General features: G+C 39.3%; 1 protein-coding gene across 2 annotated transcripts in view; it reads left to right on the forward strand.

The window, feature by feature from the left end:
- The window catches only part of LOC122009856, a 93928-nt gene that overhangs the window by 1134 nt on the left and 69105 nt on the right, over positions 1-23689 (forward strand). The window contains exons 4-11 of one of the 2 annotated variants that reach the window (XM_042566167.1): positions 131-241; positions 321-410; positions 2313-2503; positions 2570-2630; positions 2890-2964; positions 3240-3317; positions 3823-3885; positions 3962-4045. In XM_042566167.1, coding sequence (XP_042422101.1) covers positions 131-241; positions 321-410; positions 2313-2503; positions 2570-2630; positions 2890-2964; positions 3240-3317; positions 3823-3885; positions 3962-4045 — 753 coding nt within the window. The remainder of the gene's footprint in view (positions 1-130; positions 242-320; positions 411-2312; positions 2504-2569; positions 2631-2889; positions 2965-3239; positions 3318-3822; positions 3886-3961; positions 4046-23689) is intronic. The other variant, XM_042566169.1, reaches the window with a different exon arrangement.

Here is a 23689-nt window from a genome sequence, read left to right on the forward strand (position 1 = left end):
GTTTGTTGCTCAATTAAACATTATTCTTTGTTTTTGATTAAACACCATCATTCTTGAATTCAACATGCTTGTTTTTCCCCCTTGAATTTGGCTTCTGTATGGCCTGATTGATTACTTGTTCTTTATACAGTATTTTCTTAATCCAAAAGTTCAAAATGAACCAGTACCTGTGCAGTTGGAGATAATAGCAAAGGACATTCTTGTACCTTTGCAAGCAACATTTCACGGTTTTGTTGACAAGGTTTTTATTGGTTATTCATCACACATCTTTCATATTTCACGAGTTCACTTGATGATGACTATATCTTCCTTTATCACAGGTATTATCATCTCAAAATTCATGCCATGATCAACTTCGGAAAGAGTTAGAACAAAGCATTCTTATTATATGCAAGTGTCTGTACTTTAGTGTAAGATTTCAATATGCATTAATACTCTGGATTTTGTATCGTTTCTATTCATTGAGCTATCTTTGTGCATTTGGATTGTAGCCCAAGAAGTTCCATAAATATCATATGCTGGCATTCAATTTTCTATATAATGTTATGCTTGAATGACAGGTTCATGGGTTACATATCTAATAGATAGTTTGTCATGAAAGGTTTTGAAGTTTATCACTTTACAGTTATCTGATGCAAATTCAGTTTCGGCAATATATAAACTCTTTATTCTAATGTCAGAAGATGATTTATATTTTTGTTGATAATCCAAAGCTCAAAGTTCACTAGTGACACATGATATCTCACTATTTCTTCCTGAGAATTGCTACATAAGCCACCTTGGACATTGGAGTAACTCACTAGTAGATTGGCGCTATAGGCATAAATAGAGATGTCAGCATATTTTTGTTCTACCTTCTAGTGTGGTTGTGGTGGTGGCCATGTAACTTTTATACTTAAATATGTGTTTAAGACATGCTATCCACCACCACTTTTCTTTGATTAAGGATGAATTTGACTTACTTTGGCTACAATCATTTTATTAAGCATGTTTCTTGTCAGTATTCTTTATTTTTCTTCATATATTGAGACTTTTTGATACTATTCACCATCCTATATCCTTGTATATGGATTATGGTATACTATCTGACTAGTGAGTTTTTATTTAAATGATAAGATGTAATAAAAGTTCCTGTAAACATGGTATGCACTATTCATAATTTTTTTATATGTATTAGAGTTTCCTCCTAAATTTCTCAGTAAATATATGGTCCAATATGTAAAGATTCTTGATGACCTGTTTCTCAATTAGGATTGAATGTTCACTTTTGCTTGCCTCAAAAGCTTAAATTGCCATTAAATGATCCAATTTCTATGTGGTGATACACCATTTTTATGAAAAATACAGGTATATGAGAAGTAAACTTGAAACATGAAACCCAAAGAAGAAAGAATATGCAATGAAAAGTGGATGCGTATAAATAAAGAGGTGATTGATGAGTAATCAACTGAGAGAAATACATCCTAGTGATCCTGGAATTGGACTCATGGCCTGTACTGTGTGACATATTTAATTGGATAACCATTTATCCAAAAGAACAAACACAAGGGATATTTGATTGGATAAGTAAATAATCACTTATCCTAAAGCTTCAACTATTAGAATATCTGATTAGATGACCACTTAAGCCGAAACCTAAAGGGCTCTATATCCATGTGCATGGTCAACACATTTCATGAGTACAATATACTACTTTCTTGTATTGACTCTTGTTGTTGTTGTTTTCTTTATTGAATACTTGTTGGCTCAGGTTATCTTAAGTTGTATATATTCCAGTTGCTAAGAGATATCATTTGAAATCCAAGCAAAGGTTTAGGTTTTATGATGCTACTATGCTAGCTTTAGCCTTTGTATATATGACTAAGCTTCTTAATGTTGCCTACTGAGCATAAAGTAGTCAATTAGCAACTGTTAGAGACAGACAAATAGTTTTTGAAAATTGTGATTCAGGTGTCTGACATTCAAGGGTAGATTGTGGCTATTATGGTTAAGGTTTCTGGAAGTTGCTAGAAAAATTGGTAGTATGTCTGCTTTTAGAGTAATGCGCATGCTAATGTTTCCGCTTGATTACCTTGGTTGTTCTTTTTGCATTGAAACATACTATAATTTATAAGTTCAACTGATTTTTAGTTTTAACTCCAGACTTCTATTATGCTGTTGCTACTTGAGTTCAGAATAAGTTTGACTGGAAAAATCACTGTTTTGTAACAGTTATAAAATTTATGTTTTGTTTTTCTTTTCTTTTTTAAATTTAATATACTAACATACTCATAATTTTATGCTATTTGAGTTTTAAGTATTAAATTTTACAGATGAGGTCATACATGCCATCTGAACTGGGTCCTATTTTGCCTTCTTTCTGTCTTGACTTATTCCGGATACTGGACATGTTGAGTTTAGATAGTGCTTCTGAAGATGGATCTTTACTATTGCTTAAGATTGCAAAGAGGAGTTTGATATTTTTTTCTGGGTTAGTGACCCGCCATCGGAAACATGTTGACAGGTGACCCCTCAATGGCCCATCATTTTTATGATTCATGAACATATTATACCTTCTTTCCTTTCCCAGGTTGATACCTAGTATAGTGGACAGTTCATTCAAAGTAGCTAAGCAGAGTGCTTATGTAAGTGTAAGTGTTAAGCATGTCATTTTTCTTCAATTACAGCTAATCAGTTAATGATTCTCATTTTAACCATCTTAATCCACAAGTATATTTGTTATTTGTCAATATATGCACAATGCATTCATGATAGATCTTTAAAATTTGCTGAAATTTCAATAGGATGCCTAATTTCTTATTTTTGGCATGGTTAAATATTCTCTTGCTCATTCTTTTCCTATAATTCTGTGTCTTCTTCACCTAATCCTGAAAATCTGTGGAAATGCAGAACTTTGGTTACTTATCGGAGCGGATTATCTCCTTGGCATTTGATGTCGTTTCACATGTATTAGAAACAGGCCCGGTTAGTGCATGCTGTTTTCCTATCAGTTTTGAACTTTTACCAGAATGGTAATTTTGGATATAATCATAGTATAGGAATTGTTTCCGCTGCTGCATATGATGCTACTCAAAGTCTTACTTTTAAGTTCTGTTAGTCATGTGTCAAGAAATCCTAGCAATCTACCCTCTTGGGAGCCGGAAAAGAGGCCTAAGCTACTTTCTTTTTGTGATTCAATGGTCTTTTAGTTTTATCTTCCATAAAAATTTCATTTAATAACTTGTCTAACCTTTTTACAGGGATGGAGATTTGTTTCACCCCATTTTTCTTCACTTCTTGATAGTGCAGTGTTTCCAGCGTTAGCTTTGAACCAGAAGGTACTCATGGAATATAATATCATTCTCATGCCCTCTTCAATAATAGTGTATATTGTTTTCAAGCTGAAAAAAATATATTAGTTGTTTGTGTGAGTTGTCTTTTAAGACAAGATGAACAACATTTTGACAGTCTCAAAATAGCTGCCTGATGACTAGCCAGCAAAGTGTTCTCTTATTAGGCTAATGATACTTGATTGGGAGCCAATTGGGTGAATATTGAAGTGTTCCTTTGTATAAGGTTAAACAATCTTGGTAAATATCAATATGCCTTAGGCTTAGGTGCATGCCAATTGGGGCAGAAATTTCTGTTTGGTGCTATTTTTCCTTGTATTTTCTGGTATACTATATATATGACAGAAATGCTTAAACACGAATGCCTAAAATGAATGCAAGATAATTGGTACCTGATTAACGTTAAACTTTTCCTTGAGTGTTATATAACATATATGCAAGTGTAAACTAGTTTCTCTCAGTATTTGTTCTAATCATGTTTTCTAATTTGAAGGATATCGTGGAGTGGGAAGAGGATACTGAAGAGTATATAAGGAAGAATCTCCCATCTGACATTGTATGATTATTTAGCTAATAGTCACAATATTGTGTAATTTGTTCTTTGTGATGATGTCATTGATGTAGTATTGCAGGATGAAATTTCAGGATGGTCTGAAGATCTATTTACTGCTAGGAAAAGTGCCATTAATTTGCTTGGTACCATTGCAATGTCAAAGGTAAATTTTTAGATATTTATCCTGCAAATTTCCTTTACCACTTTTTCACTTAGGATAGTATAATTCATTCTATATAATTGGATTTCACACTGTATGAATTTGAAAGAAGTTGATCACTCAAAGTGCAAGTTTACTTAGCAATTAATTCTAGTACGTATCTTCTTTTAAGATGTCATACAGTGTTTTATATCACTGATTATTCTATCCTTATTTCTTTTGCTATACCATTATTGTGGTCAGACAAGACATTGTTATGGCTTCTAGGAAAATTTTATCCATTAATTGGATAGTTAGAAGATGAAGGAGAGCCTTGACGCAATGGCAAAGTTATTGCCGTGTGACCTGGTGGGGAATCGCGAAAATAATCTCTTGCAATCCATACTGCATACAATAAATTTAATGTGGTCTGACCTTTACTTGGACCCGTGTTGACGGGAGCTTTCTACACTAGACTGCCCCTAATTGATAATCAGAAGAGGACCTTAAAATCAAATTGTTTACATTAATGGAAGAAGATAAATAACTTAGGGAAGGATTAGTCCATTCCATTGTTAGGATCTAGAGTGCTAAACACGCAGAAAATGCAGCGGAAAAATTAATTAAATCCTTCTAGAAGATCCATGTGAAGGAAAAAATCATATACTAAGTTTATTAAAAGGGAGTTTTACCATTGTTGCGTAAACACGAACTCCCAATAGCAAGGATCTCAGCACGATCACGTGTCTGTGCTTCTTTCGGTATCCACACGAACAAACCTTCCGTTCGTCTCACGAACTAACGAAGTGGAGAAGGAAAAATCAACCAAGGTTGTGCTAGCAACCACAAGGAAGATTTCGGCCAAAGAGGAAGAAAAGAGAAGAAGATGAACACAAGTTGTCCACCAAATGAATCAAACCCCTTTATGTATTCATTCACTCAATGAGTCTTGGCATTAATTGCCTTAATTGACATTAATTCTCCATTCATTCAATTAAGTACTCTATTAATCTAATTAAGTCTTGATCTTTCATTTTCCTTGGTGAATTCGAGTTCACCTAATGAGTCTAACTCATTGATCTTCATCAATCCGAATTGACTCCATGAGTCTAATTCTAATTGGATTCAATCCAATAGTTGGATCCAATTGAGTCTAACTCAATGAGTCTAATTCAGATTAGACTTAATCTAATGATCCATCATATGAACTCATCTCCAAATCAACTTGTCCTTTGCGTGTGACCCAATAGGGTCACATAACGTTGGATCCTTGATATCTAGATTGATCAATGAGGCAGAGACCGTGCCATCCTTTTATGTTTCTTGATCTCTAAGTAGCACATTCAATCAAATGACTCAATATCTTATATTGACTAATTTGAGCATGATTATGCATTTTTGTGTCCTACTAATCAAGGGGCCTACAGATATCGTTTCCGTTATATGGAAAGGATAGATTCCATCTATATCACTCATATCTCTCCGCATATCTTATTGCATACCCAATAATCAATTTTATAGTCCATCCTGTTACAGGTGACGTTTGTCGATACTAAAGTATACAACTCCGTATGAAGGGAACTGTAGTGACATTTCAGGTCTAAGGACTATTTATATCAATAGTCATTATGAGAATGTTTATGACACTCATATAACGATCCATGAAATATCTAATGGTGGGTTAATTCAGTACATATTCTCTAATATATACCTCAACGTGATATCTCATATCTATGACTTGTGAAATTAAGTTATCAATTGACCAACATACTAGTCTCAACGCATTGATATTGTCATTGCATATTAATACTTGACTAGGAATAGTTAAGAGTAGCGTTCTATATATCTACAATATCTCACTATCAATTAAACCAATTGATATATATATTGTAGACTAAAACCTTCTACTCGAGGACATTACTGAAATAAATATAATAACCAATTGTCTTTTATTAATTAGTGAAATATGATAAAAAAATGCTCTTGTCAATTATCTCATAATTGGTATTAGGGCTAATATTAACAATCTCCCACTAGCACTAGTGTCAATCACTGAAATATCTAATACCCAGTGACTTAGTGTAACCATTATGCTTCCTCTGTGCTAAAGCCTTGGTCAAAGGATCTGCAATGTTAGCATTGGTTGGTACTCTGCATATTCTCACATCTCCTCTATTGATGATCTCTCGAATGAGATTGAATCGTTAAAGTATGTGTTTGGATCGTTGATGAGAGCGAGGTTCCTTAGCCTATGTAATAGTCTCATTGTTATCACAATAGAGGTCTATTGGGTCCGCTATATTAGGAACAACACTAAGCTCTGTAAAACTTATCTAAACAGTCTCTTTAGTTGCAGCTGCAACTTACATACCTTTCCAGCATGCTTTAGATTTACAAAATCCTTAGGTTGTGTCATGTACATATCCTTGAGTAGATTTCCGTTAAGAAATATAGTTTTGACATCCATCTGCCAGATTTCATAATCATAATAAGTTGTAATAGTAAACATGATCCGAATAGACTTGAGCATCGCAATTGGTGAAAATATTTCATCATGGTCTATACCATGAATCTACTTGAATCCTTTAGCCACTAGTCTACGTTTATAGGTATGCATAAAACCATCCATGTTAGTCTTTAGTTTGAAGACCCACTTACACCCAATGAGCTTGATCTTTTCAGGTGGATCAACCAAAGTCCATATTTAGTTAATGTACATGTATTTCATTTTGAATCTCATGACTTCTAGACATTTCTCAGAATCTGGGCCTGTACAGATTCCTGATAAGATGTAGGCTTGTTGAGACCAACAAGTACTACATCACCGTGGTCAGATAAGAGAAAAAAATATCTCTCAAGTTGACGACTGGTCCTATCAGATCTGTGTACAGGTTATTCTACTTGAACAGGTTGTTTTTTCACAACTTCTTGCGGTGTAATAAAATCATGATCCACAACATCTTGTGGTACCTGTTCGATTTCATTGAAGGCGTCGGTGCTAGTTTGTGTATGTTGAATTTTTTCAAGATCTACTTTACTTCCACTAGTTTTTCTAGAAATAAATTCCTTTGTTAGAAAGACACCATTTCTTGCAACAAACGCTTTGCCTTGTGCGAGATTATAAAAGTAATATCCCTTTATTTCCTTAGGATATGTTATAAAGTAACACTTGTCTGATTTGGGTCCTAGTTTATCTGAGACTTGTCGTTGAACGTAAGTCTCACATCGCCAAATTTTCATGAAAGATATATTGGGACTCTTTTCAGTTCATATCGTATATGGTATCTTTATGATGACCTTAGATGCAACGTGGTTAAGTGTGAAAGCGGTCGTCTATAGAGCATATCCCTAGAAGGAAGTAGGAAGATCTGTTTGACTCATCATCGATCGTATCATATCTAATAAAGTATAGTTTCTCTTTTCTGACACACCATTTCATTGTGGTGTTCCCGGTGGAGTGAGTTGAGATATAATTCCACACTCAACTAGGTGGTTAAGGTATTCCTCACCTCGATCTGATCGAAGCATCTTAATACGTTTACCAAGTTGATTTTGTACTTCATTCTTGAAATCTTTGAATTTGAAGGATTCTGACTCGTGTCTCATCAGATACACATAGTCGTATTGACTGTTATCATTAGCAAAAGTAATGAAGTAATAATAGTCTCCTCTAGCTACTATTCTAAAAAGGCCACATACATTAGTATGTACGAGTCCTAACAAGCCATTAGCTCTTTCGCCGTGTCCATTAAAAAGAATCTTAGTTATTTTACCTTGAAGACAAAATTCGCATGTCTCATATGATTTAAAATCAAATGAGTCCAGAAGTCCATTCTTATGAAGTTGGGATATGCGACTCTTATTTATATGACCTAAGTGACAACGCCAAAGATATGTTTCGTTTAAATCATTAGATTTGAACTGTTTTGTATTTATATTATAGATTGAGTTTTCAAACTCTAGAATATAAAGTCCATTTAGAAGATGTACACTACAATAGAACATTTCATTGAAATAAACAGAATAACATTTATCCTTTATTATAAATAAGAATCCTTTCTTATCCAAATAAGAAACAGAGATAATGTTCTTAATTAAGGCAGACACATAATAACACTTTTTTAGTTCTAAAATAGGTTCTCTATATACCCACTCATTTTGAGCACATAAGGCCCTACGAGATTTTCTTCTTGTATCTTGCATTGAAGTAAAACTTTAGAGATCTCAAATCTTTCATGCCTTGCTTGTCTTTGATATAGTTGTCTAAGATGTTCAATTATATCATAGGCATCCATGTTCTTATATTGCTTCTGAAGTTCAAAGTTCATAGTGGCAAGTATAAGACATGATACATCTAATATATTATCTTGATGCTTCTTATAAGCATCCTTATTAGTTCTAGTGGCAGTAATAGGGGGTGTTTCAGGAATGAACTGCTCTAGGACGTACAATTTTCTTTCTTGCTTGAGAATTATTCTTAAGTTTCTGAATTAGTCTAGGAAATTAGTTCCATTGAGCTTGCCCTTATTAAGGATAGATTGTAGAGATAGTGTATTCGATGTATTTGATGACACGGTGATTAACAATAATAAAATGCAGAAATAAGTATTATATTCATATCATTTAATTAGGCCTTTAATTAAATGATTCTCCCATTGAAGTGTAAAGCTTGGTAAGAGCAAGTCATGGATATGGTTTTACCCATACTACTAGTTCCATACCCCTAAGCAATAACATTCAAGTGGGACAAAATCCATATTATACCTCATCTTGAGTTAGTTTTGGCTAATCGTCCAAGACTTAATATAACTTAGGTAGGCAATGTTTACCAATTACATCATATGTAACTCTTGTATCATTGGGTGAAGAAGGCTATTTGTTCGTTTGCTCATATTATGAAATTCATATTATAACTCATCTTGAGTTAGTTTTGGTTAATCGACTAGTATAATTTGAATTACATTGTATGGTATATGCCGCTAAATTCTCAATCCAATTGAGACAACTTAGTTAAGTTGCACCCAAAATTTAATAGTCGGACATCACAATTGTCCTGTTGCACTCTACTAAGATAAATCAAGTAACTTTACTTTGACAAAATCTGATTACAATTGATCGAGATAGTAGTGAATGCCAAACTTGGGTAGACATATGACAAAAAACCTAATTACGATTAAATTAGACATGCATTACATATAATCATGGCATATTATAGCATATATCAACATATATGCTAAATAAAACGTGACATGGTTATGACTCTATCAACTACGATCTTCTTTAGCCATTGAGAAGATCGAAAGGTTAACCTAGGTAAAAGCATCTTCTCTAAGTACTTCCTTGGTCGTCGTGTGTTGTTCCTTCTCCTTTTTCACCATTGTCTAGTAGACTAATTCTTTTCCGAATTTGTACATTACAAAATCTAAAGAAGTCTCGAGTTACATTCGAGGGTAATCTAAATTTATAATAAGAATGAAAAAGATGAATGCACGAGACACATGCCGTATTATGAATTACAACACACACATCCAATCACATTAGAGTTAAGGGCCATAACCATCCATTATGTCATATAACATTCATAATATCTTCATGACATAAAATCTACTACCACTATTAGGATCTAGAGCATTAAATTCGCAGAAAGCGCAGTGGAAAAACTAACTAGATCCTTCTAAAAGATCCATGTGAAGGAGAAAATCATATAATAACTTTGTTAAAATAACTTTGTTAAAATAACTTTGTTAAAAGGGAGTTATACCTTTGTTGCATAAACACAAACTCTCGATAGCAAGAATCTCAACACGAACACATGTTCGTGCCTCTTTCTGCATTTACACGAACAAGCTTTCCTTCCGTCTCACGAACTAACGAAGTGGAGAAGGAAAAATCAATCAAGGTTGTGCTAGCAACCCTAAGGAAGATTTCGGCCAAAAGGAAGAAAAGAGAAGAAGATGAAGAACACAAGTTGTCTACCAAATGAATCGAAATCCCTTTATGTATTCATTCACTTAATGAGTCTTAATTGACATTAATTGCCTTAATTGACATTAATCCAATTAAGTCCTTCATTAATCCAGTTAAGTCTTGATCTTTCCTCTTCCTTGGTAAATTCGAGTTCACCCAATGAATCCAACTCATTGATCCTCATCAATCCGAATTGACTCCATGAGTCTAATTCGAATTATACTCAATCCAATAGTTGGGGCTGGGGATGTGGCTTAGCAGTTGACTTCGCTCCGCTCTGCAAAACTAAAAACGTCAGAGCTAAGCCAGGGAAAGGGTTTCAGCGTTGACCCTTTGACGTTCAAGTTAGTTATCGGAATAGTAGAAACACGGTATAGTAACAACATGAGTCTAATAACAAATAACGCATACTTCCGTTGGTACATGGACCCCCTTTATATAGTGCATCAGTAGCGGACACGCACGCTTCTCAAGGCGCGTGTACATTTTCCCAATTGTCCTATGAAAAGACAAGTCAGAAAAGTATCCCTGACACCTTTTCTTAACAAGGTGTGCAAATCTGACAGTTGAAAGTTTTCATCGTACCATTTATTGGCTTGTAAGCGGTACTGACTCCTAGAAAGATACAATGAGCTAAGTAAGGGGTCCTATTGTTTGGCCGAGCGGGGGAGCTGCTCGGCCTAGATTCCCCGCCCGATCGCTCGAGGCTATTCTTCTCCGTGGTCACTGAGGTAGATTGTTCCTCATCCGGTCGGACACGAGGTCCGATCGGATTGACTCTCAATTGGTCGTCACCATCACGCACATCTATTCTCCTCTCTTTGGTTGTCCGGTTATCGGGGTGCTCCCAATGCCCAGCCAGAAGACCGGTCTGGTCGGGCTGAGCGGGACCTCCTTTCGCTCGATCAACCTTAGTGACCTAGCGATTTTATGCCTTTGACCACCTTGATCTTGACCTCCACGTCGGCCGCTTGACCTACTGTTGACTCGTCCTTAGTGGGCTCCCTTTATTGCCGCATCACATTATTGGTCGTCACCATCGTGCACATCTATTCTCTCTTTGGCCGTCCGACTATCGAGGTGTTGCCAACGCCCAGCCAGAAGACCGATCTGGTCGGGCTGAGCGGACCCTCCTTCAGCTCGGCCAACCTTGGTGACCCAATAATGTTATGCCTTTGACCACCTTGATCTTGACCTCCACGTCAGCTACTTGACCTATCTTTGACTCGTCCTTGATGGACTCCCTTTACTGTTGCATTACAAGTCTGTTGGGACCTTTGTGCCCGCTAGAGGGGGGGGGTGAATAGCGTCTCGTCGCTTCGTCGGGTGCTTTGTCTTGATAATATGCAGCGGAATACTAATACAAACACAACCAACGCTAACTCAAGGATTTACTTGGTATCCACCTCAAGAAGAGGTGACTAATCCAAGGATCCACACACCGAGCACACACCTCTACTATGAAACACTCCTCGATCGCAGCTGAAGGCGGAGAAGCCTTACACAAACACCTCACAACAAGAATCACTCAAACAAGAAGAAAATACACAAGGGTATAAAATAAAACCTCTCCTTCCTTGATCTTGCTGATGTTGGTTGCCTCTTGAACCTTGGAGATGCACCCCAAGAGCCTTCAAGAACTGGCGGTGAAGATCGGAAGAAGCTCGGTGAAGATCGCACGAAAAATCGCAGAGATTTGGCAAGAAGAAGAACACAAAGTTCTAGCGAAGAAAACGCTCCGCCCAGGCTTTATACAGTGCTCCCAATCGATCCAAATTAATCTCAATCGATTGCCACGTCACATCTGCACAATCCCAGCCGTCCATTGCTCGTTTCCTGCTTAACGGTCACTTCCTAATCGACCGATCGATTGGGACCATCTGAATCGATCGGTCAATCGATTCAAATCCATTCTATGCTCTCGCGTCCGCGCGAGAGCTTCTCCTCCCCAATCGATCGACCGATCGATTGGTAGATCCCAATCGATCGCCCGATCGATTGGGAAAGCTTCTGTGCTTGCGAGTAATGCTCCCAATCGATCGACCGATCAATTGGAGTCATCCCACACTCGCAGCACACTCCAATCGATCGACCGATCGATTGGACACTGGTTCAATTGATCGACTGATTGATTGAACACCCTGAACTTGCTTCAAACTCAAGTTCAAGGTCCCAAACCTTACTCCCGGTTAACCATGACCTGTTGGGTATCCATGCCTAGCATTTGGCCAACACCTGACCGACCTTGAACTAGCCTTCTAGCCTCCTCCATCAGCCTTACGTCCCTCGGATATCTCCCATCCTTCACGCCTTGTCTTTTGGAGCTTCCTTCGACCTTATCCTAGTTGTCGGATTATACACACACTCTATCAACCTCGAACTAGCCTTCTAGTCTCCTCCATCAGCCTTGCGTCCTTCGGATATCTCCCATCCTTCACGCCTTGTCTTCAGGAGCTTCCTTCGACCTCATCCTAGTTATCGAGTTCTCCTTGCCAAGTCACATTTGGACTTACCTTGCCAAGATCATATGCTTGGACTTTCCCAATTGCCTGGCTCCTCACCAGGACTTTCTCCCTTTGCTAAGATCACACTTGGACTTTTCAATTGCCTGATCTCACTTATCAGGACTTTCACCACTAAATCTAGTCAACACTGACCTACTTGGATTTTCACTCTTGCCAACCTTCCTGTTGGACTTACTTTTGCCTAATCTCCAATTAGGACTTCTCATGTCAACCTTGACCTACTTGACTTCTCTCTTGCCTAACCTCCAGTTAGGACTTTCCCAGATGCCTAAACTCCAGTTAGAACTTTCCCATTGCCTAAATTCCAATTAGGATTTTTCCATTGCCTAACCTCCAGTTAGGAATTCTAGACACCTAACCTCCAGTTAGGACTTACCCAGTCAAGTCTTCTTTCATCCCTGATCTACTTGACTTGTCTTCTTCTCAACCTGGTCAACCCTTTGACCATCTCCACAACCGGACGATTGCCCTAGCAATCTCCATATATTGTTAAACATCAAAACTTAAATCTTGACTCAAACTTGACTCAACTCAAGCTTAGTCAAACTGGTCAAACATGACCTAGGGAAATTGTCCCAACAAAGTCTTCCTCTCAAGTCTAGTCGAGGGAGGCTGTAAGTCCGACTAACTGGACGAGCAGTGTTTTCAGTGACCTTTTTGCCCGATCGAACATTATTTGGTTCAGAGCTACCGCTCGGCTCATATTTTCACTCATCAAGGGTTTATACTCGCCGTTCGACTTTGCGTTCTACCGATTAAGAGTTTATATTCGTCGCTTGACTTTACTTAGATTTAGAATTGCCGCTCGGCTATCGCTTTCTGCCATAGGTCTAGAGCCACCCTTGACCTTACGTTCCATCGATCAAGAGTTTATAGTCGTCGCTCGACTTTACTCAAATTTAGAGCCGCCGCTCGACTCTAGGGAATACTACAGTCGCTTTCCACTATGAGTTTAGAGCCGCCGCTCGACTATAGCTCTTTGCCATGGGTTTAGATCCGCCGCTCGACTGTCTCTGAATCTGCACCGGTCGTTCGGGATGCTAGTGGGCAATACTTAGTAATTTTTCAACTTCTCGCCGCTTCTGTCAACGATTGAGTGCTTCTTAATGGTTGTTGATGTCATCCCAATTTCTTGAAGACTATGCAAATCTTTGGTCATTAATATCGAACATGCCACCCATGCCCTTTAATTAAACCTTATTAATGTCTCCCTGTCGCCAAGCGCCACATATCCTGCTTTCTGCTGCTGCACGTTTGATGTGACAGGTGAATATCCACGATTGATGTGATGAATGTCGTTTTTAATTCAACAACAAGATCTTGACTTTGTTTTCCGTAGTTGTCACGCTCCGAGGGTCAGATTGTCCAACGAAAATCGGACAACACCTCTCTTGTATCAGTGACAAATGAATCATGAATACAAGACCATACAAGAGATAATCAACAACCCACACGGCTGGAACATATACAACCACACAGTTATATATTCAGCCCACACGGCTGGAATAAAAAGAAACCACACAATAGATATACTGATTGCATGTCGGCATGACTTACACAACCACAACACAACTAAAATAAGGTAGCCACAAGGCTAAAATCCAAAAGCAAGTCGAATCACTACACACAAAGTTCGCTAAAAAAACAAAGTAGGAATAATACAGTACGAAATAATCAGAAAACGGATCTCGGATGTGACATGAGATTGGCAGCCATAATCCTCCAAGCAACTCCTTCAACATCTACCTATTATCTGGCGAAAGAAAAAATCAATACAAGGGGTGGTGAGTGTGGATCACTCAGGTGGTGAGTGCGGAACACTCAGCGGGTATTAAAAACATGGTAGTGCATGGACAAAAATGTAAGGCGATCAAAGATATACAGTCTCAGTAGGGAAATAAGAACATGATTATATATATATATATATATATATATATATATATATATATATATATAGGGAAATAAGAACATGATTATATATATATATATATATATATATAACAACAACAACAACCAAGCCTTTTCCCACTAGGTGGGGTCGGCTGTATGAATCCTTTTACGCCATTGAGCTTTATCTCCTATTATATCATCATCTATATTTAAATAAATTTTATCTTATTTTATTGTTGCTAACCAAGTCTTTTTTGGTCTTCCTCTTCCTCGTTTTATATGCATGTTTATCATAGTTTCACATCGCCTAACTGGAGCATTTATTGGTCGTCTAAGTACATGTCTGTACCATTTTAAACGTGTCTCTCTGAGTTTTTCCTCAATAGATGTAACTCCTACTTTTTCTCTAATGTTCTCATTTCTTATTTTATCCATCCTCGTATGTCCACACATGCACCTTAACATTCTCATCTCTGCAACTCTCATCTTCTGCTCATGTGCTCGAGTCATAGCCCAACATTCAGCTCCATATAACATAGCAGGTCTAACTGCGGTTTTATAGAACTTACCTTTAAGTTTAAGTTTATATATATATAACACCTAGGCAATATATATGACAGTATAACCATGTATGATAAACAGTAATAGATCATCAAATGTGAGAGCATCGCTCATCACAAGAATACGTCATATGTGACTATGTGAGAGCAACGCTTTGCCACAAGCAATCCATCATATGTGGGAGCAACACTCCACCACCAACAATCCGTAGTATGTGAGAACAACACTCCATCACAACCAATCTGCTATATGGAAGCAACGCTCCACCATAAACAATTCACAATATGTGGGAGCAACGCTCTACCACAAACAATCCGTAAGTGACTAAAATATCTAGCTATCTAGCTAAGGACTACGCGAGATCACTCTACCACAGATCGTTATGGGCAGTCCGAAACGTCAGGGTCCCCGTCTACGCGAGATCACTCTACCACAGATCACTGTGGGCAGACAGGAAGTAGCTATCTAGCTACGGACTGCGCGAGATCACTCTACCACAGATCACTAAAGAATAAAACCACAAGTAAGCAATCATACATGGGAGCTACGCTCCGTCACAAGAAAATACAAGTGATCAAGGCATCTAGCTATCTAGCTAGGGACTACACGAGATCACTCTACCATAGATCACTGTGGGCAACCCAGGATATAACTGATACGAACTCCACCAACAAATGTGATGGAACCCGAGACAAAGGTGGATGAGCTCGCTCGGTTCGAGGACTTCTGAGCTATGTATCTCCGCTCGGAAGGCCTAACTCTTCTCAGATCAGATTCTATGGCTTTTTGACTTCGGCATAGCAGGCTTCGTCCAGCAACTGAAGGATGGTGGCCACTTGTTTGCTGATATTTCCATTGAATTTGTTCGAAAGGATGAGCTTATGACCTTGCTCCCCGAGAAAGCCGTCGTTGATCTGGAATAGTTTTCTTCTTAAGTTTCTTGTTAGCTGTTTGTACTTCCTTTAATTTTTTGTAAAAAATTTCCAAGTATTAATCAACGTTCCTTCGTCCTGCGTGTATGGTGCCTTACCTTCAACGTCTTCTAAGTGTGAAACAATGTCCTTCCGTTCGGCTCCATATATCACTTTATCCTTAAAGCTACCAAGTACTAATCCATGCATCCCCGCTCGGCGCGTTTCATTTTTCATTTAACTTAGTTACCTTGTGCAATAGTTTGAATACCCTGAGTCATGGCCGAGTGACATTCCATTGTAGAAAATAAGGATGGGCGTTTGGCTCAATCGAGTCGAGCATCTCCCACTCTTGACGTTTTCATGCGAGGATTCCTCTTCGCACACTTATGATTCACCCGGTTGGGTTAGGAGTGTTTGACACTTGTTTTTTTATTTGAAAGTCTCGATGACGCCCGCTAGGTTTTATTGCTGTCGCTCGATTGTTCCAGGATTTATAGTCGCCGCTTGACTATTTATCCCTCTTGTACTCGAGTTTATAGCCGTCTTGGTTGGTTGATTATTAAGGCTCAAGGTTTTATAGTCATTACTCGACTCTCAAATTACATTGTGCTCGGGTTTAAAGTCGTCGCTCGGCTTCGATTCTTCTCGAATGGCAATGCTAGGTGCCTCTCATCTATTATTTTCATTGACTATTGGGTTTATAGCCGTTGCTCGGCTGTTGTTTTCATCGACTTCCGGGTTTATAGCCGCCGCTCGGCTGTTGTTTTTGTCGACTTCCGGGTTTATAGCCGTCGCTCAGTTGTTGTTTTTATCTACTCCTGGGTTTATAGCCATCGCTCGGTTGCTATTTTCGTCGACTCAAGTTTATAGTCGTTGCTCGGCTGCAATCTACATTGCCCCAAGGGTTTATAGTCGCCACTCGACTGTTAATATAAATACTTTACTTGGGTTTATAGCCATCGCTCGACTATTGATATAAATACTTCACCCGGGTTTATAGCCGCTGCTCGCCTGTTGATATTTAGTTTACTAGGGTTTATAGTGTAGGATCGAAAAGAATTTAGATATTTCTATAATTGCATGATATTGTTCACTTTAGGCCTAAGTCCTCATGGTTTTGCTCTTGGGCTCTACCCAAAAGGCCCCATGCCAATGGAGATATCTTTTCTCTTATAAACCCATGATCTTTCCATGTGTTTCCAATATGGGATTATGTTTGCAACCTTGCAATCCCAACACTCCCCCCTCAAACAAAGGACCATAGGCTTCCCATGTTCGATCCTCGACCCATCAGGTCTTCTTGCCCCTCGGTCCACCCGACTTACTAGGACTTCTTACCTGGTGTCTGATCCTCTTGATTCGAACATAGGAGCTCCCACTTTCTTTGTTCGAGGCCAATATTGTACCCACATGGCTCAATTAGACCATAACTTTTGTGTACAGTCGGCGGTTAAACCTTCTGGCAGTCCGGGCTCTGATACTAATTGTAGGATCGAAAAAATTTAGATATCTCCACAATTACATGATATTGTCCACTTTAGGCCTAAGCCCTCATGGTTTTGCTCTTGGGCTCTACCTAAAAGGCCTCATGCCAATGGAGATATCTTTTCTCTTATAAACCTATGATCTTTCCATTAGTTTCCAATATGCGACTATGTTTGCAACCTTGCAACCCCAACATATAACCGTCGCTCGACTACTATTCTTGAAGGCAAGGGTTTATAGCCGTTGCTCGGATGGTGATTATTATTAATTTCAAGATTTATAGTCACCGCTCGACTCTCGATTACTAACATGCTAGAGTTTATAGCCGTCGTTTGGTTGTTTGTTTCACGTTAGTCCTGAGTTTATAGCCGTCGCTCGACTTATGGTAAGTTCGTAACGAGAGTTTATAGTCGCCGCTCGGCTTTAAGCATCACTATTCAAGGGTTTACAGTCACCGCTCGACTGTTGATATTAACTTTATCGGGGTTTACAGCAGCCGCTTGGCTGCTGTTTTGGTAGCCTCCCAGGTTTATAGCCGTCGCTCGGTTGTTGTTTTTGTCGATTTCCAAGTTTATAGTCGCCGCTTGGTTGTTGTTTTCGTCGACTCCGAGTTTATAACTATCGCTCGGCTGTTGTTTTTGTCGATTTTTGTGTTTATAGCTACCGCTCGACTATAATCTATATTGCCCAAGGGTTTATAGTCGCCGCTCCACTGTTAATATAAATGCTTTACTCGGATTGATAGCTGTCGCTTGACTGCATTCAATGGCGTGGATTTCCAGCCGCCGGGCGTGCGACTTCCGGGCTCGATTGGAATCACCTTCAGTCGACCCTCCAGTGATCATTCCGATGTCGTCTTGAGCGACGTTGCTCCTGTTGTCCTCCTCCCGAGCTAAAGATCGAGCTTGCTCAGCCGAAGCCCAGGCAGGACTCGTATTACCTCGTTGAGGCTGGTGTTGATGCTACTTGGCTGTCGGCCTTTCTTCTTCTCGCCGTCCACCTGATTGGCGTCGATGATGCCAATTAGGAGAGGGTGACCGACAGCGATATCCTGCGGAGTTGGTCGGCTTGAAACTGACCTTAAGTCGTAATAGGCCTGAGTATTGTGTGTCGCCGAGCGATGGTAGGAGCAGAACATCGGTGTTCACTACTTGTCTTTCGCAGCCTTTTGCCGCTCTACTTCCACCTGCTGTACAACGTGGGCTCAAGGCTCCTGATGCGGCTGAGTTGCTCCCGCTGGGAGCCCTTTGGTGGTTGATGGGTGCTCCTTCCGACTCAGGAATGGTTTCCTTTTTTGTGAGCTGCTTTGGCCTCCTCTACGTTGGTGTATTCGCTAGCCCTTCGGAGCAGCCGCTCGAAGTCCTTTGGCGGTTTTCGGATGAGTGAGCGAAAGAACTCGTCTACTGTAACTCCCTGCAAAAAGTCACTTACCAAGATCTTCAGGATGGTCGATGGGATGCCCATGGCTACCTAGTTGAACCTCTTGATGTAAACCCCCAATGTTTCTTTGGGTCTTTGCTTTACAGGACAAATTAACGTTCGCCTTCTGGTAATTGCGACTGCTAGCAAAATGATGTAGAAACGCCGTTCGGAAGTCTTTGAAGCTGTGGATTGATCCGATCGGCAGACGTCTGAACCATCTTTATGCGGATCCAGAAAGAGTAGTGAGGAAGACTCGGCATTTCACTCCATCGGTGTATTGATGGAATATGACCCTGTTGTTAATTTTTATCAGATGGTCCTTTGGGTCGGTTGTTCCATTGTACTCCCCGATCGTTAATGACATGTAATGTTGTGGTAGTGGGTCGTCTAGGATTCCCTGAGAGAATTACCTGTTGATTCGTTCGGGGGAATCATCGATCCTTGGTACCTTTCCCTTCCGTCCGTCTCAGATAGACACGTCGTCCGAGGAGGATTCTTGCTCTCTATCCGCTTGGCCTTGTTCCTCTGAAGGGGTGTGAAAACGCTCGGTGAAAGGGGATAGACACATTTAGTGCATTCCTATATGTGCTAGTCGACTTCTTGTTTGGCATCTGAACGGATATATTTTTCGCTCGGTCTTTGTAGTCGGCCTGCTGTCTCGTTGTTGACGTCGCATGTTTATTTGCTTGGCGCTTGACCATCGCCTGCTATTGTTGCTCCACCATCTTGGTCGCCCGTGCTTGTATCAGCATGTCTAATTCTTCCTTCGTCAATGTCACGGTCATAAGTCATCCAACGTCCTTTATCTTCACGTCTCGGATATAGGTTAAATTCTCACAGATAACGCAAATATGATCTTGTCCGAAAGCGGTGAAGATAGCTGACTGGGGATGTGGCTCAGTAGTTGACCGTGTGAAGACTTCGCTCTACTCTGTAAAACCAAGAATGTCAGTGCCAGACCAGGGAAGAGGTCTCGACGTTGGCCCTTCGACGCTCAAGTCAGTCATCGGAATAGTAGCAAGACGGTAAAGAACTGTAGCAACAACAAGAGCCTAATCACAAATAACGTATATCTCCGTCGGTGCATGAACCTCCTTTATATAGTGCTCCAGTAGCGGATGTGCACATTTCTTAAGGTGCGTGTACGCTTTCCCAATTATCTTATGAAAAGACAAGTTAGAAAAATGTCCCTAACACCTTTCCTTAACAGGGTGTGTAAATCCTGACGTGATAGTTGGAAGTTTTCGTCGTACGATTTGTCGGCTGACCATACCCTGTTGTCAGCAGTATTGACTCTCAGAAGGATACAATGAGTTAAGCAAGGAGTCCCACTGTTTGATCGAGCGAGGTAGCCGCTTGGCTTGGATTCCTTGCCCGGTCGCTCGAGGCTATTCTTCTCTGCGGTCGCTCAACTTGGTAGATTGAGGCCCGGTCGGACTGACTCTCAATTGGTTGTCACCATTGCGCACATCTGTTCTCCTCTCTTTGGTCGTCGGATTATCGGGGTGTTGCCAATGCCCAGTCGGAAGACCGGTCTGGTCGGGTTGAGCGGGCCCTCTTTTCGTTCGGCCAACCTTGGTGACCCAGTGATCCTATGCCTTTAACCGCCTTAACGTTGACCTCCACGTCGGCCACTTGACCTACCTTTGACTCGTCTTTAGTGGGCTCTCTTTATTGACTCATCACATTATTGGTCGTCACCATCGTGCACATCTGTTCTCCTCTCTTTGGCCGTTCGACTATCGGGGTGTTGCCACGCCTAGTTGGAGGACCGGTTTGGTCGGGCTGAGTGGGCCCTCCTTTCGCTCGGCCAACTTTGGTGACCCAGCGATGCTATTGATAGATCGTTTGAAGCGATAGAGGGGGGGGGGGGGGGGGAATATCGCGCGTTTAAAACTTTTCTTTTACTCTTTTGAAATCAAAGTCGTGCAGCGGAAATAAGAAAGAGACACAATTCGGTTACTACGTTCGGAGCCTAGCTCGACTCCTACTCGAAGGCCCGCGGTCCTTGACCGCACCGATGGGCAAAGCACTATAATCCTTCTTTCCGAAATCCTCGGAAAGAAGTGAATCGTACAATGGAGCAAGATAGTAACACCCTACTATCTTGCTTAAATAAAAGTACAAAGCAAGTTTTAATTAAATTATACCGACAATGTATTGCAGATGAAGCTTAAGTCGGTACTACGGACGATGTTGCTTGCTGAGCTGACGAAGATGAGTAGCGTGAGCAGCTTGCAGAGTCGCACAAGAATTGATCAGAAAGTTATATTGGCCTCTGTCTTCAAGTCTGAATTTATAAGTGTACTGGAGGTTTGGTCGACCGATCCCACTGTTCGGTCGACCGAACCCACTCCCTTCCTTCCTGGCTAAAGTTCGAAGCTGGCTCGATCTTTTGCATTTACTGGTCTTTAATGATTCGGTCGACCGAACCCCATTTTCGGTCGACCGAACAAGCCTTTTCCTTGTTCGTCAGAATCTGCCGTGATCTTGATTTAATGCAGCTTTAATGTTAATTGGATCGGTCGACCGACCTCTGGGTACGGTCGACCGATCTACCCATCTTTCCTTTGCTGTTGATTGGTGATGATAAGCTGGCTTTGCTGAGTCACTAGGTTCGGTCGACCGATCTTACTTTTTGGTCGACCGATTCGGCTTTGATCTAATTCTGGCTTAGTTCTGATCTGAACTGACTTATGTGATGATCTTACTTGGTTCGGTCGACCGATCCTCTGGTTCAGTCGACCGATCTAGCTTAACCTGCAGGACAGTGTTAAAAATAACCTGCAACACAGATGTTAGACCAAAACAACCTGCAACACAGATATTAGCACAATAGTATAATAATGAGAAATAAAAGAACAGTAGAACTGTTCTTGATCTCAACTTGGAAACCTTCCCGGTTTCTTCAGTTGGATCAGCGACCTAAGGTTGTTCCTTCGGGAACCCGACCTCACTGTCGCTCCTCCAGTTTGTTTACCTCAACCTACCTGCTAAACTTTGATCCTCCAGATCTAGTTTGGACTTTTCACTCAGCCTTGATCGGCTCCCCAGGACTTTTCCTTCGATCTTCGGTCCTCCAGACCTCTCGATCACTCTGCCAAGCCTCGACCCACTTGGACTTGCACCTAGGTTCCACGACTTGCTAAGATTTCTCCGCCTAGCCTCCAGCTAGGACTTTCTCGGTTGAGAAAACATCCTGCATGCTCAGTCAACTTGTTAGATCATAACAAGACTTAACTTGAACCTTTAACAACATTAAAATTCAGGTTTGATTCTGGTGTAGTTGCACCAACAATCTCCCCCTTTTTGATGTTTGACAATAAAGGTTCAAAGTTAAGTTAAAAATAAGCAACAAGTAAATAAACTAACAATTTAACTTTTAAGTTTTCCCTTTGAGTTAACTAACTCCCCCTGAATTCACTATCTCTCCCCCTTTGACACACATCAAAAATAGGGGCAGAACCAAAAACCAAGTAAATTTTGAAAAGTCTTATCAATGAATTTACTAATATTTAGAAAAACATTAAAAATATACTAAATCAAGAATTTCAAAAACATGTTGAAAAGAATAAAGTTTGAAAGATATTTTGAAAATTAAAATATTTGAAGTTTTGAAAAGAATAAAATTTTAAAACAACATTATGAAAAATATACTTTGAATTTTGAAAAACATTTTGAAAAAAAGGAAATATTTTGAAAAGAATGAATTTTCTAAACAATATTATGAAAAATATACTTTGAAATTTAAAAATCATTTTGAAAAGAAAAAAAAATATTTTGAAAAAAATGAATTTTTTAAACAACATTATGAAAAATATACTTTGAAATTTGAAAATCATTTTGAAAAGAAAAAAATATTTTGAAAAAAAATATTTTTGAAAAGAATATATATATATATTTTTAAATATTTTGAAAAAGATATTTTGAAAGAAAAAAATATTTTGAAAATAATTTGATCAAAATAGTATCTTGTTTTGAAGCTCCTCCTAAAATTGACAAATCCCTAAAGTCCAAGCATGGATATAGAAAAACTAAGGAAAAATTATTCTTATGATGAAATGTCCAACCCTTGTCCAAAACTAGCTATCACAAGATAGTAGCAATTTGACTCAGGTTGGTCAATTTGAGTATTTAGTACTAATCAGGTTTTTACCAGCTAGTTAACTCAAATTAATCAATATATGTTTTTAAAGTCCAGATTTATAGCGATGCACTGACATAAGCATCTGAAATCTAGGGCTAAGACCTAAGTATCTCACCCATTCTAAGTTTACAAACAAGGGATCCTACTGTCCTTGTGAGATGCTAGCTCCTAGAACTATAGGATCATGCAATTCTACGGTAAGACCTAGGCTATTCCAGAAAATGAAAAATAATTTCAAAGAATTTTGAAAAAATTTTTAAATGGGAATTTTTACAAAAATAAATTTGAAAAATAAATTAAGTAATAATTTTCAAAATCAAAGAACCTATTTTACAAAAAATTATTAAGAGCTACTAAAGACTGAAAAACAATAAAGATTAAGCATAGTCATAATCTAAGTTAGGTAATAGATTCAATAAGTCATAAAAGATAAATCCTGAAATCACTCATCCTCGTCCTCATCATCTCTCAGATAATCAAAAATCCTCTGCTGCTCCTTCTGTAAGGCATCAGTACGGTTCATCATGTCCTGACGAAAATCAGCAAGTTGTCCCTGAAGAGAGCTGTACTGATCGTCCATTTTTGTTTCCAAGGAGTCAAAGTGACTAAAAATATCATCTCGCAGACGGGTAAAGAAGTCACTAGTTGGAGGAGGAGGAGCATATGAACTGCTTTGAGGAAAATCAAAGAAGGGTGTCATGGCAAATCCAGGATCAATAACCACAGGAGGAGGCGCAGTAACAGGGACCAGATCATC

This window comes from Zingiber officinale, chromosome 8A (genome assembly GCF_018446385.1).
Source record: "Zingiber officinale cultivar Zhangliang chromosome 8A, Zo_v1.1, whole genome shotgun sequence".
Classification (NCBI taxonomy): domain Eukaryota; kingdom Viridiplantae; phylum Streptophyta; class Magnoliopsida; order Zingiberales; family Zingiberaceae; genus Zingiber; species Zingiber officinale.